Source organism: Gracilinanus agilis, chromosome 4 (genome assembly GCF_016433145.1).
Source record: "Gracilinanus agilis isolate LMUSP501 chromosome 4, AgileGrace, whole genome shotgun sequence".
NCBI classification, from domain to species: Eukaryota; Metazoa; Chordata; class Mammalia; order Didelphimorphia; family Didelphidae; genus Gracilinanus; species Gracilinanus agilis.
Window position 1 is genome coordinate 224,677,987 of NC_058133.1, and position 15,520 is coordinate 224,693,506.

The 15,520-nt window shown below is 34.5% G+C and overlaps 1 protein-coding gene across 1 annotated transcript in view; it reads left to right on the plus strand.

Moving 5' to 3' along the window:
* Positions 1–532: 532 nt before the first annotated feature.
* SMURF2 (SMAD specific E3 ubiquitin protein ligase 2) overlaps positions 533–15,520 on the plus strand; it is a 79,467-nt gene continuing 64,479 nt past the window's right edge. The window contains exons 1-3 of the mRNA XM_044675161.1: positions 533–629; positions 1,500–1,538; positions 8,883–8,991. Coding sequence (XP_044531096.1) covers positions 533–629; positions 1,500–1,538; positions 8,883–8,991 — 245 coding nt within the window. The remainder of the gene's footprint in view (positions 630–1,499; positions 1,539–8,882; positions 8,992–15,520) is intronic.

Sequence of the window (15,520 nt, forward strand, 5' to 3'; positions counted from 1 at the left end):
CAAATTTATAACAGTATTAAGATACGTGTAGGGAACTCAAAAAAACACCTTGTACTGGAAGTCCTTTCTTGAGTGTATAGCTTGTTCTTTCTTCACTAAAAGGGGAATCATATTCCTTGAATATTCTTTTGACCTGCCCCTTCTCTCTGGTGACTGTTTCTTTACCACTCTCTGACCCCAGTTTGTCTATATTCCTGTTGATATGCATTGTTTTGTAAATTTGAAAGTTGAGCTCTCTTCTTACCTTCAAAGAACAGTTCTCTTTTAGGGACCACCTAATCTAGTTCCAATTTTCAAATTGGCAAGCTCTGAACTTGTTGTTCTCTATACAGGATATTACATCTTTTCCCTTCCATGTTCTGTAAAAATGTCAGATTTTACATTTATTATTTCTTTTGAAGTTCATTTTATTTGGTTAGGCTCGGTGTTCTAGATTGTTCATCTTTTTCAATCCTGGCTCTGTCAGCCAACTTATTAACTGTCCTTCTTAGTTTTGTAGGAGGCCCAGTTTTTTCCCCCCATTTTTCCATTAATGGCTTTTAACAGCACAAGGCCAAGCACAGGAAACCTGTCCCCTCTCCCCTTCCCAGGCAGTCTGCTGGAGATAGCCTTCCCATTGACCCTTTTAGGTTTCTGTAGTTCTAATATATAATCAGTTCCAAATCTAACTGTTCCCATGTCTAGCTTATATTCTGTCCCCCATGTTGTTCATTTCCACTTCTTAGAATCTTTTATTTTCTTCTTCAAAACTTTGCTTGAATACCACTTTTTCTTGATACCTTCCGGCTACTGATTTCAACTCGAAACCCCCCTCCCAAAATTACCATTTATTTATTTTGTATGTTTGTACATGCTTATGTGCATGCTGTATTCTCTGATAGAACGTAAATTCCTTAAGGGAAGAGATTATTTCATTTTTGTGTTTGTAACCTCCGTGCCTAGCCCAGTGCCTGCCACATGGTAAGCACTTAAATGCTTATTGATTGATTAAAAAAACAAAACATGTCAACCCAACACAGTGTCGTGATGAAAATATCTAGGAAAAATAATCTTTAATATTTTGCAAAAATGTGAATTATTAGTTTAAAATGGCATTGTGTTTTATGAGAAGTTTCAGAGAAAAGGTAAAGTAATATTACTATCTTCAGCTTATGTACTTCCTTTCCCTTGAAGAATTGGTTGAATTCACATGATCTTCTGTTAAGCAGCTTCTCCTTCCCATAAAGCAGCCCATGTTTAGCATATTTACAACATTCAGGAACTTCCTTATCTTTAGTTGCTACTGAAATTGTTGTTAAAATTGTATCCTCTGGTTTGGTTATTTTTATTTTTCTATTCTATAAGACTGTATATCATGCATTTTTTGTAGCTAATAGTTTTAGGATATTCACATTCTATCTATTTAGGATATTCATATCATAGCAATGTATTAACTGTGACTTTTGAGATAGTTGTGAAATTTTTAATTTTTTAAAATGTATTTCTTGTTTCTTTTACAGTACTCTGTGCAAAAAACTTGGTGAAAAAGGATTTTTTCAGTAAGTAAGATCAAAATATCAATAATTTTTGTATATTGAAATCCAATACAATTTCTTACATATTATGTTGTGTTTTCAGAATTGTCAGTATATATTTTTTCAGGGCAGAATTATTCCCTCTAAAAAGTAGTTCCTAGAAATGAGCCTAGTACCCTAGATGTCATTTTACCAAGGTTTAATAAAGTGGGACATTTAATTTCCCTAAATCTGAATTCTGTGCTTCTTATTGGTTATCTAAGGTCAGATTAGCATGTTTGCTTACTGTATTACATTAGTGCTTCATATTGAGACATATAAGAAGACTGGATTTTTAAAACGATGAACTGTTATCTAGCCATACCTTGCCCATCTTATATTTGGGAAGTTAGTTATTTGCACCCAAATATCAGACTTTACATTTATTATCCCTTTTGAAGTTCATTTTGTTTGTTTAGGCATAGTGTTCTGGACTGTCCATCTTCTTAGCTCCTGACACTGCTGCCCAACTTGTTAGCTATCCTTCCTAGTTTTGCCTTATTTTCAAATTTTTTTTTATATTTGCCATTTATGACTTTTAACAAGGCCAAGTGAACTCCCCTAACCCCTTACCCTTCAATCTTCTGAAAAAATCCTTCCAAACTGATATTGACCCTTTTAGGTTCCAATAATTTGCAAAGCATTTTACCCACATTTTCTCATTTAATTCTTATTACAACATTGAGATAAGTGCTACAGTTGCTATTCTTCCCATTTTTGCCGCTGAGGATGCTGAAACTCAGAAAAGTTAAATGACTGTTATAGTAAGGGCCTTAGACAAGATATTAACACCATGCCTTTCTTATTCCAGGTCAAGTGCTCCATTTATTGTCTCTTAATGTCTCAAAAAGAAGTTGTTCTGGCATATTCTATTATTTATGAAGTTATGTCAGATCTTTTTAATTACTGCTTCCAAGATAATATGTGCCAAGCTGGAAGGGACTTTAGAAGCCATTGAGTCAAAACTTTTCAGGCTGCAGATGAGGGAAATGTGACACAGAGAATGTAAATGTCTTGCCCAGGATTACACTGTTAGTGTTTAAGGTAGACTCCTGACTCCCTAGTCAGTGCCCTATCTGTTTTTACCATACTGCTTACTTTTCTAGGTATTCATTAACCAACTTTGTAGATTCCATTCTTGTTTTCCCTCATTTCTGGTCATCCCTCCTCCATATTATTTTGTGTATATTTTTAATTTACTTATCCTTGTATGAGTTGTTTCCTTTTAGTATGTAGAAGCTCCTTGAGAGCAGGAATATTTTTGTTCTTTGTCTTTGAATCCCCAATACCTAGCATAACATAATGGCACTTAGTAAATATTGCTGAATGAATCTGTCTCAGATATTATAGCACTTCTATTTTCTATGATCTTTCATAAAACTATGACAGTATACATGAATCAGAGTAATCCCTCTTGGTTTGTTTTTTAATCATAAGATTATAGGTTTTATAATTAGAAAAGGATCTTAGAGGTTGACTGTTCTAACCATGTCATTTTACAGATATGGAAACTGAAATCCACAGAGATACAATGGCTTGCCCAAGGTCATAGGATGCTCTTCCTTGTATTGGTCTTATATCTCTTTTTCTACTGAGTTTATTAATGCATTAATCTTCAGTGTACTCCTATGAGATGTGCTGTGCTTATTTATTTCAGTGCATATAGGGAGGGGACACTGGTAAAGGAGGTGGAGAAAAATCTTAGGAGTATGGATGTTGGTATATCTCATTTTATATAATAGATGCATTCTTGGAAAAATTTATATAAATCAGTTTTTTGTTAATATCCAAAATATTTACTAAAGGAAATTAAGACCAATATAGGAAGCCTTCCAAGGTTTTTGTATAGCCAATAAAAACTTACATTTAGTGCTAGAAGTTATAGTTCAAATATTACCTCCTACATGAGGCTTTTCCTAATATTCTTAATTGTGAACACCTTCCTCCTAAAATTATTTTATATTTACTTTATATTTATTTTGTATGTGTACATATTTGTGTATATGTTACAAATAGAATTTAAGCTCCTTGAAAACGAGGACTCTTTCATTTCCCTCCCTCTTTTCCTGACTTAGGACAATACTTTGTGAGTTTAGTAGCTATTACACTTGTCTTATACAATGGGTAATATAAATATTATTGTTATTCTTTTTCAGTTGTAGAAATTTAAATACATAGTAGTTAAGTGACTTGCCATGGTAGCCAGTAAATGTCATTACTGGTCTCCACTTGGGTCTTTTGCTTCTAAAATGGGTGTTATTTTCCACTAGAAATGTTTTGTATGTTCCACTATGTTTTGTAACATAACAATTTGTCCTTAACTTTATCTGTTTAAGTTCTGAATTTTGAAGATAATTTCTTAAATCAGGATATGTTTGTATTAAAATATTTGTATCTTTAAGGAGAGGGAACATGTACTTATTAAGTATCTAATATGTGTCAGGCATTATGCTAAGCACTTTACAGATAATATATCATTTTGATCCACACAACAGTCCTGTGAGGTAGTTGTTATTATCCCCATTTTTATAGTTAAGGAAACTGAGACAAGCAGGTCAAGTGACTTGCCCAGAGTCACATAGCTAGTAATTATATGAAGCTAGATTTGAATTCAGGTCTTCCCAATTTCAGTGTAGCGCTGTGTATGTATTTCCCATAGAATGGGCAGGGACACTTTTCATTTTTTTTTCTTTCCTTAATGGTAGGAAAATGCTTGGTCAGTAGTAAGTAGGTGCTTAATTTATGCTTCTCTCATACCTATTCAATGAAACATAATTTTAAATATTCCAATTTTCAACAGAAGAAACAAGCAAAGAGCAGTTAAGTGGTTATTTTTATCCAAACTTTTAGGAAATACTATTCTCATAAATCATTTGAAGTTTTCTCATGTTAATAATTTTTAATAGGTTTTATAGCAAATCTCTGTTTAACTTCTTATATTGCATATAAGCAAATGAGATTTTTAAAATATATTTAAGTAGATTCATTTAGGATTAAAATGCAGATTTTAGCAGATAAGGTATAGCTTTGTGATTGACCATTGCAATACTTTCTAGCCAGTCTGGGAGAAGACTTCAGGTGACTCTTCTGGAGCTGAATTATGGAGCTGGTATTGAGCAGGGAGCCATAGCACTAGGGAATCAGGAAGCCTGTATATCTTCTGTGACAGAATGCAGCCTCCAAACAAAATGCTTCTGTTATTGCTGATTTAACTTGTCACCATCTGGGTAAATAATGGGAATTTCTCTTCCAAAGTCTCCTAAATGTAGAACCTTGACCCTTAGAATTCTTAGGTATTACAGTGTGTTTTTCTGTGTGGCATACAGTGTCATTCTATACTCCAAGATTATTTCCCTGTTAGTTCCTTTTGTAATCTATACCTTTTGGCCTTTGCCTTTAATTTAGTTCCTGCTTCTCAGGATTCAGTCCTCAGCCTGCTTGGGAGTAGAAAAGCAAGGTCTTTTTCTTTTTATCTTCCTAATTGTTCTTTATGTCTCAAGTCTCTTCCCCACTCCAATCCATTCTTTAGTTGCCAAATTCTTTTTCTTAAACTCAGATCTGACCATGTTGTCCCCTATCCAGTGGGGGATCATCATCCTAGTGGCTCCCTAGTTCTAGTTAGATATAAGCTATACTAGCTCTTAAAGCTTGGCCCTATTTCTAACTTCTTCCCTTCTTTCTTTCTACAGTCAAATCAGATTGGCCTTCTCAGTGTTTTCTGCTCCATCTCCTCTTTCTTTGCTTTTCCATTGTCTCCTTCCTGTGCCTGGAATACAGTTCTCACATTCATTTCCTAGAATCCCTCCCTTCTTTCTAGATAGTTTTCTACATGAAGCCTCACCTGATTCCACTCCTCTCCAAACTGCTAGTGTACCCAGACTACCTTGTATCTAACTCAGTGTATTTTTTTTTTTGCATGTAATTAAATATGAACATAGTTCTTCTGCTAAAATGTAAGTTCTTTGAGAGTAGGAATTGTCTCATTCTTTGGCTTTGTAACCCCAATTCCTGGCACCTAGGAGAATAAATGCTTGTTGATTATTATTGATTCCTGGGAACTCTTTGCCTGTTTCTTGGTTCCAGGTTAAAACTATTTCAACATCATTAGAATGTCAGCTCACTGTATTTCCTAAATGCCCCCCCTGCCTAAACAACTGTCTCTCTTTAACAACCTTGATCTACTTTCAGAGCTTTGTCCTTTTACCCTTATAGTTTCAAATTTTAACTATTTTCCCAAGACCCAAGTTCTTTTATAGTTTCTTTCTATGATATTACAGTGCCAGGAGTGCTCATTTCCTGTACAACAATAACCACAATCCTTTGCCTCTGCCCTAGTAAGAGAATTAGCTAGGAAAATGTCTGAGGCCAGATTTGAACCCAGGACCTCTGGTCTCTAGGCCCGGCTTTCACTCCACAGAGCCACCCAGCTGTCTCCAGGGAAGGGCTTTGTTGATCTTGTTATGCCAATGTTATAGAATGATAAAGGAGGAAGACAACATTTCTATCTTCCTAAGTTATCTGACATTTTCTTATAGAAATATTTTTTCATGATGTTTAGGTTCCAAAGTATAGTGAGTATAAAAGACTATATTATAGATTAAAATTTTTTCCTCTTTAGTCCAGAAACCTCCTGTCATGTCACATTATTTTGGAGGGGGAAAATGGCAAGTCAGCTTATGTCTGTACTTTTGAAATGCAATTAATTCTAAATCTATGATCTTTTAAAAAATGACTTTTATTTTCCTTAAATATGCTGCTAATTTTTTTGATTGATTTTGGTTAGAATGCAATTTATATTGTTAATAATATACTGTTGAACTTTTCATACTTAGGAAGCATTTATTAAGCACTTAGTATGTTATGTTCCAGACATTGTTCACAACTGCTGTGAGTAAAAGAAAAATGTAAATATTATTTACTAGAACTTAAATAAGTCAAGAGTATTGTCTCCTTCAAAGTAATCCTGTTGGATAATGTATTCCAAAAATGCTGCTATTGTTCAGACCCTTTTTTTGGGCCCCTCACTCCTTTTTAGAATTTCCTTCATTCTTTATATCAATTATCCAGAGGAAGCAAAACTTCATCCTCTGAAGGTAGACTTGATTTTTAGAAAAAGCCAAAAGTTATTTCATGAAGTGGGCAATCAGGTTAGTCAATGCATTTTTTTTTGGTACTTCTGGCACCATAATCTCCTAAATTGATTCTGAAGGCAATTCCAAAAGCAATAGCCTCATTATCAGCAATGAGTCAACAAGCATTTATTGAGTACCTACTATGTGCTCAGCACTGGAGACACAAAAGCAAAAAGAAAGACTGTCTCTCCTTTCTGGGAGCTTCTTGTCTAATGGGGAAAACAATTCATGAAAAGGAGCTGAAAGCTAAGGAAAGGTAGGGCAGAGCATGATGGCAAAGTATGGAGAGTCAAAAGCAGAACTGAGAAAGGAATGAGGGATAGTTGGCCTGGACCCTTTCATAGAATGAAAATTCTAGAACAAATTATGCAAATGGAGAAGGAATCCCCAGGATTGGAGAGATGTTCCAGTGTAAGAAAGCCATAGGTGCTAAGGTAACTGAAGCAGTATGGGGCAGTGGATAGAAAAATCTACCAGGAAGTAGTCTAGGCTATAATCAGACAGTGGACTTTTATTTTTTCTATAATCATAAAATAGTTCTAGAATTCTGAAAGTCTTCAATTTTGAACTCTAAAGTTCTCTTGTTGGTCTTATGTAAGGAATTGAGGCAGTTTTTGTCTCAGTTAAGTGTATCGTCTCTCCTGGCTTTCTTAGTTTTTTCAAATACAAGTCTCAAATTTGTTCCTTCCAGTCAGCAAAATTGCCAGCCTGAAAGGTGCATACCCTTAGATATATAGAGAAATTTTATAAATTACTGGCATCCTCTTTGTATTTTTTGTCATTCTTCCAGTTCCCTCACTTAGAAAGTATTATTTTTTGTTTCTTCAAAATGTCTCTTCTATCTCTTCTGCCATCTTAGTGTTTTCTTTTTCTTTTTTTAAATGTGGATTACTATAATAGCTTACCAGCAGACTTTCCTGATTTTGGTCTTTTTCCCAGGACAATCTGCTTGGTTCATTTTTCTAAAACCCTGCTTTAATCATATTACTTCTGATCAAGAACCTACTGTGACTGGTTATGAGCCTAAACTGTTTATTCAGTTTTATTCTGTTAATTCCCAACCTTCTGCTCTAGTTAATGGTCTTCTCACTGTCTTTCAAATATATCGTATTCATTTTCTCTTAGTGTATTTGTTCATGCTTCTTGGAATGCATCTCTTTTTCTTAACTTTTAATTGAATCCTGTTCATCCTTCAGGTTCTACCTTCAATCTCCCTTATTCAATAAGATTTTAAATTTGAATTTGTCCCTTTATCCCTTTTCTAAACTCCCAATACACTATATAATGTAGTTTGTTGTTGTTTAATCATTTCAATTATCTGACTCTTCTGGACCCCATTTGGGGTTTTCTTGTCAAAGATGCTAGAATGGTTTGTTATTTCCTTCTCCAGTTCATTTTATACATGAAGAATTGGGGCAAACTTGCCTTGGGTCACACAGCTAGTAAATGTCTGAGGCCAGATTTGAAGATGAGTCTTCCTGACTTTAGGCCTGACACTTTTAACCATTGTTACCACCTTGCTGTCCTGTATAATGTTTTACTTAGTTATTATCCATTTATTTCATATAATTTGATCTTGTCTTCTTTGTAAGTTCTTTGAATTAAATTACATTGATCATATCTACTAAAGGTCTTTTTTTGTGTAAGACTATGCAATAGGGACTATTTTGTAAGTATTAACACTTCTTTTACGATGCTAAGCATGTCGTGCTAAGCAGGAAATACTTGGCAGGCAATTTTTATACTGTAAAGTTAAGAAGAATGGACAAAGAATGGAATTCTTTAAATGTGAGAAGACATGGATGTATTAACATTTGCCTGAAAGGATGTGATACATTAGATTTGCAAAGAGTTCTTTTTAGCAATTATGATTTTCTAAGTTTTTAACTCAAATTTTAGACTTTAATGGCTTAAAAACAGAAGTGTTTGCAATAATAAAAAATAGCATTTAACATTTAGAGAAATTACATTTCTTTAATCTTTTCATGTTGATGCATATTTGAAACTAAAATGACATGTCAGAAATAAAGAGCTGAATAATCCTTTAAATAGTAGTTGCTATGTGATTAACAATTAGATAATCAATGGTAACTGTGGAAAGAGCATTTTGTTCAAAATATAGCACTAATATGTAGTAATGTTTGTTTCTTTTGTCAAAAAATCTCCTCTTAAAAGAAAATCTCATATTTTTCCACAGGACTTCCTGATCCATTTGCTAAAGTGGTGGTTGATGGATCCGGACAATGCCATTCTACAGATACTGTGAAGAATACCCTTGATCCAAAGTGGAATCAGCATTATGACCTGTAGGTTTAAAAGATGATTTTGGAATAATGCATATAATTCAAATTTGGTGGTATAATATCCAAAAAGCATAGAATCACAGAAAATGAATACTTTGAAGTGGAATTTGAAGCCTCAGTGGTAGTATTTTGTCTTTTATTAGTTTTTTTTGGTAAGGGAGGAAAAGCAAGCATTGTTTTTTTTGTTATTGTATATTTTCTTAATCAAAAACAATTACCAAATAGTACAACTACCCTGACGCTTGTTATATGTTTTTTTTTTTTATTGAAAAAGGGATCTTTTTACTCAAAAGATATTGAGAATTACTTTTCTACATGGTTATTTTTAGAGGTGGAAGAGGTAAAATTGAACTAGACTATAGCAGAAGCAAATCAGACCTTAGTTTTAAAAAGCCTTTCAGTTAATTTGTTTAATTTTAGATCATTTTTTAGAACACTAAAAGTTTGAAATTGTTTGACTGATTATTTATTCATTTATTAAATACCTACTGTGTGCCAGGTGTTGGGCTAAGTGCTGTTGATAAAGAGATAAGTAAAACAATCTATGCTCAAGGAGTGTAGATTGTAAGGAGAGAAGCCACACACATACTATGTATGCACATATGTACAAGATCCATACAAGGTAACTTTTGATTGGGTGGTAAATATTGTTATAGGGGAATTTGGGAAAGGTGTTATGTTAAAGGGGATTTGGAAGGCATGTTGTCAGGTTGCAGGTAGGATGTGATAGTGAGATTCAGGATATAATATGAGGCTGAAGTCAGGGAGTACAACACTGAGGTAAAGATTTTCCAGGGAGAGGAGGAATTAATCTAAACAGGCAATTAGCAGCAGCATACAGACTAGGACTTAGACTAAAGACAAACTAAAGGGAAATAGACTGATTGAAATTAACTACAGGCTTTAGTTAATTTCACAGGAAGGGACTTGTTTTGAAGTTACACTTTCCTTCAAGATGGATACCCCGGCTTCCCTTCAAACCCAGAGTATGTTGATTCTATTCCTCTTCTTCCCTTTCTTACTGATTAACTGACAAAGTAACTAAAAGGTCTTTTTTAAACACAAAAGGGGTTTATTGTCTTCTCTTATTAAATTGTCAGGTGAAAGGATTAAAGGAAGCCCTAACAGTTGCTTAAAGAAACCTCAGGTGGGGGAAGGGAAGCAGGAATGGAGTTTTAGCAAGGTCTTGCCTTGACTCATCTCTCAAGGTGATTTTGAAATCAAAAGGAATTATGATGATGGCTACCAAACCTCTCTAGATAAAGTACTACAAGAGTATAGCTGAACTCTCACAGATTTGAAACTACTTTCTGATTTCAATCTCCTTATTTACTCCTATCAGACATTTAGGTAAGGGAAAGGAAGGTAGGGAAATGAGGTAGGGTATGAAGATTCAAAGGGTTTATCTAAATTAACAAATCTCAAAAAACTACTCCAAAACTAGACTAGGTTTTCAATCTCAAGAAGGACAAGCAGGAGCTCAGCTGGCCCTGGTTCTCTCCATGAGATCTCAGGTCCAACTGAAACTTTCTCTCAGGATTCTAAACTCCTAACTGACATAAGAACTCAGCCAAAGCCTGCAAAACTGCTATGCCCCCACTCTCTGTACTACAATATGAATGGTATAAAACTCAATGGAAGAGAGGCTACTTAGTGAAGGAGATAGAGGGACAACCTGGAAGTGACAGTGGAGAGCAAGGAATATTTCACTCCCTTGCCTCAACCATTAAGCTGAGGAGAATGAATGAAGGTACAACTAGTATCATAAAGAGTGGCTAGGTTTCAGTAAGAGCTGGTAAGATCCAAGGAATAAAAGATTTTTGGGGGATGGGGGTGGGGATGCCTTTTTTAAAAACATCATAGGTAATATATAGTAACTGTATCTCCTCAACCATAAACTTTTCTTGGGGGGATAGGGGGTGGGAACAAGTTAAAACACTGAATTCAGTGACTGTTTCTGATAGTGTATTCTTGAGAACCTCATTTTACAGCTGGACTAGAAAAGTGAAAATTTGCCAAAGATCCCACAAATTGAGCTGTTTCTTTTTTTCTCTTCCATGTTATTTTCTCTTCCCCTATTTTTTGTTTTTTTTTTTCAATATTTTATTTTCTTCCAATTACATGTAAGGACAATTTTTAACATTAGTTTTGTGAAATTTTGAGTTGCAAATTTTCTCCCTCCCCCTTCCTGAGACAGTCAGCAGTTTGATATAGGATATACAGTATCTATTGGTCATGTCATGGAAGAAGACCAAAAAAAAACTGCAAAGAAAATAAAGTAAAAAATAATGTTTCTATTTGCATTCAGGCTCCATCAGTTTTTTCCTCTGGAGGTGGATAGCATTTTTCATCATTAGTTTTTCAGAATTGTTTTGGATCATTGTATTACTGAGAATAGCTAAGCCTTTCACAGTTGATCATACAATATTGCTGTTCTCCTGAACAGGTGTACTGGTTTATCTTACTTTACTTTGTATCAGTTCATGCAAGTCTTTCCAGGTTTTTCCTGAAATTATCCTGCTCATCATTTTTTATATCACAACAGTATTCTATTACAGACATATAGGATAACTTGTTCAGCTATTTCCCATCTGATGGACCGATTCTTTGCCAACACAAAAATATCTGTTTTAGATATTTTTGTACAAAGAGATTTCCTTCCTTTACCCCTTCTTTTAAAAAATCTCTTTGGGATATAGATCTAATAGTGGTATTGCTAGATCAAAAGATATGCATAGTTTTATTGCTCTTTGGGCATAGTTCCAAATTGCTTTCCAGAATGCTAAGATCAGTTCACAGAGTTCACAGTACCTTATAATTGTTTTAATTTGCATTTCTCGAATCAAATGATTTAGAGCATTTTTTCATATGACTATAGTTAGCTTTGATTTCTTCATCTGAAAATTTACCTGTTTATATCCTTTGACCCCTATCAATTGGGGAATGACTTGTTTTCTTGTAAATTTGATTTAGTTCTCTATATGTTTAAGAAATGAGGCCTTTATCAAAGACACTATAAAAAAATTTCCCCCAGCTTTCCTCTTTCCTTCTAATCTTGATAGTATTGTTTTTATTTGTGTAAACCCTTTTTTATTTAATATGATCAAAATTTTCCATTTTACAACTCATAATTCTATCTTTCTCATGTTTGGTCATAAATTCTTCTTTTATCTAAATATCTCACAGGTAGTTTTTTTGCTTATGGAAACTCTATTTATGTCTAAATCATATACTTATTATTCACTTATCTTGGTATACACGGTGAGAAGTTAATCTATACCTCCTTTCTGTCATACTCTTTTCTAGTTTTCCCAGCAGTTTTTGTCAGTCACTTCTTGTCCCCAAAGGGTGGATCTTTGGGCTTATTAACACTAAACTGCTATGGTCACTTACTACTCTGTATTGTGTGCTTCCTGAGAAACAGAGTGGTAGATTAGCACTTGGTTTAGTACCAGATTGTTTTGATGATTTATGATAACAGTGAAATCTGATATGGCTTAGCCACCTTCTTTTTTTTTTTTTTTTTTTCCCACTAAAGAGGAATACATTTAAGATGAAAGGAACTTTATTATTTATAGAACAGGCATTCCCCAGGGCACAGTAGAAGGGTTGGGTGGAGTTAGATGAATCTTTGGGGTAAAAGAGTTGAGGGAAATGGGAATGAGGAAGTGGTGGAAGGTGTGCATTTGGGGTTGGATGATGATCTAGAGGAGTTCAGAGTCACTGAGATGTAAAGGGTATGACCAGGTGTGAAAATTTTCATCATTGAGTGAAGGGGAGCTACTTTTCTTCCCTTAAAGGATAGATGCAGCAAAAGATGGGAGGCCTAAAGTTGAAGGGAAGGTTGTGTTTCTTTGTACTGGAGGTTCTCCACATCTAGTAGAGAGACTGAGCTGGCAGAAGGAGGTGGAAATTATCTTGAATTGGTACAGATGGAAGTGGTAGCTTTGGGACAAATGGAAGATGCCCAAACCTAGTCTGAACTAGCCTTTCTTCAGGGAACAGACTGCTAAGCAGATGATGAAAGGATCAGGGCAATAGCACACCTGTGGTGAGATCTCACCTAAGGAGGCTGAGTATGAGTTGGTAACAAGAAGTAGTAGATTTCTTGTGCAGATGGAAGACTCTAGGCCTGTGTTGGTGAAGGCATGGCATGGATGCTTGGAGCTACTCTGAGGGGACTGCTCTTTTACCCCCACAGTGCCTGAGGACATTTTTTTGCATGCTCCACCCCTCTATCCAGCTGCCCAATGTGAGCACTTCCTCCCCTCTCTGGGGTAATGGTGGTGGGGGCTTACAGGCACCTTGAAGTTGAAGTTTGGGCACGCAATCTCAAACATTCGCCAGTGGTGCTAGGCTAATACAAAATAAAATAGTCATAGGCACAACATTAAAAGATATCACTGAGTGCTAATATGGAAGAAAGTAGATCACCCTGACAACAATCTTTTCTTTGGCTCCAAATTCCCCATCTGCCACATTTAGAAAGTGGTCTTAAGGAGGAGAAAGGAAGGGAACCTTGTGGAGAGAAGATTATCTAATGTGCTCTGGAATGGGAGAGGAGTAGAGTAAAAAGAAGATGAAGTAACTATATCCTTTTTGGGTTTAAATACTGTTGAGAGGAAATGCAATTATTTATGAAATGTAGTTCATTTTTTTTATCTTGTTAAAATAACTGTTACCATACCAATTAAAATTACCAATTGTTCAAATCCATTAAAAAGCCGGCAAATAAAAAAAACTTTTAAAAGGTTACTACTTCTGTTAGATTTTCATGAAAATCTCAATAAGTAATCTTTTTGATGTTTAAACTTAATTTGTACTTACTTTAGGCTAGTGGTATGCGGAATTCTTCCTTTTGCCCCTTTATTTCCCAACTTTCAAAAAAAAATTAATTTAATTGTCCCCCCAATTACATGTAAAAACAATTCCCAACATTTTTCAAGGAATATTAAATCTCAAATTCTCTCTCTCTTCCTCTTCCCTTCCCCATTGAAATAGAAAGCAATCACACAGATTTTACATGTGCAATCATGTAAAACACTTTTCCATATTAATCCTTTTGTGGAATGCAACAAACAAACAAAAATTAAGAAAGAAAGTGAAAAAAGTTTGCTTTGATTTGAAATCAAACTCTATAATTTTTTTTTTCTGGAAACAGATGGCATTTTTTATCATGAGCCCTTTAAGATTGTTTTGGGTCATTGTATTGCTGAGAATGACTCAGTTATTCACAGTTTTTCATTGTAAATTATTCCTGTCACAGTGTGCAGAGTTCTTCTGGTTCTGCTTATTTCAGTCTGCTTCAGTTAAGTGTTTTTTCTGAGTACTTCTTGCTTGTCATTTCTTATAGCACAGTTGTATTCCATTGCAATCATATACTATAACTTACTGAGCCATTCCCCAACTGATGGATATACCCTCACTTTCCAATTCTTTGCCCCTCAAAAAAAAAAAAAAAGCTTAACATTTTTATGTATAAAAGTCCTTCCCTTTTATTTTTTAATCTCTTTGGGATACAAACCTAATAATGGTATTGCTGGGTCAAAGGGTATGTACTGTTTTATTGCTCTTTGGGCATAGTTCCACATTGTTCTCCAGAATTTCCAACAGTGGTAATCTCACCTTTTCCCAAATTCTTCCCATTACTGACTGCATTATAAATTTATAATGGCTAATCTCACATGGGCCCTCACTACAGTGAGCTAATCCTTTTCATCCTCATCCCTAATTTCCCATCCCTCTCAACTATAGCAGCTATTTTTAGTCCTTGTCTTCTCTCCTTCATTTTCTCACCCTCTCTGCTGAGGATACTAACCTTATACTTCACTGAAAGATTAGAAATCTAGCAAGAGGTCTTTTTGACAACATTGCCTTCTTTTGCAGCTTTGACAATTTGCTGACTATTTAGGTAAAATCTCAGAGTTGTTTAGATATGCATTTTATATTTGCAAATGTAAGAGATCTTGCATAAATCCTGCATTACAATATATACTATATATCACATATATAGTACTTTGGACTAAGCTTTGGATTAAGCTTTGGATTTTGAAAACTATTCATATTTTTTGATACCCAATTCATCGCATTTTGTTTTTTCATTGGTTCCTTATATATTTTGGTTCCTAGACTCATATCAGTGACTTTTCAACTTTTTTTTAAGAATCCCTTTGACCAACAACCAAAAAATGCTTTGAACCCCAGGGATAATTTGATATAAACTCATAAAATTCATTTGGATTTATTAATTACGATAGGCATATAAGAACTGCAATGATAACGTTTGCCCAACAAAACTTTATATTAAAATGTACATTATTTAATTAAACAATACAATTTTATGCTACCTATGATTGTTAAAACAAACATTTTCAGTGCTAATTATAAAGTAACCACATGTAGGACATTCTATAAGAAAAAATCCAGTAAGGTTTCATACTTACTATTATTTGCAAGACTTAAAATCTTTGCTTTAGGATGTTTAAAATATAACAATCGCATGTAAACTTAATTTTGAGGTTGGATTTTTTTT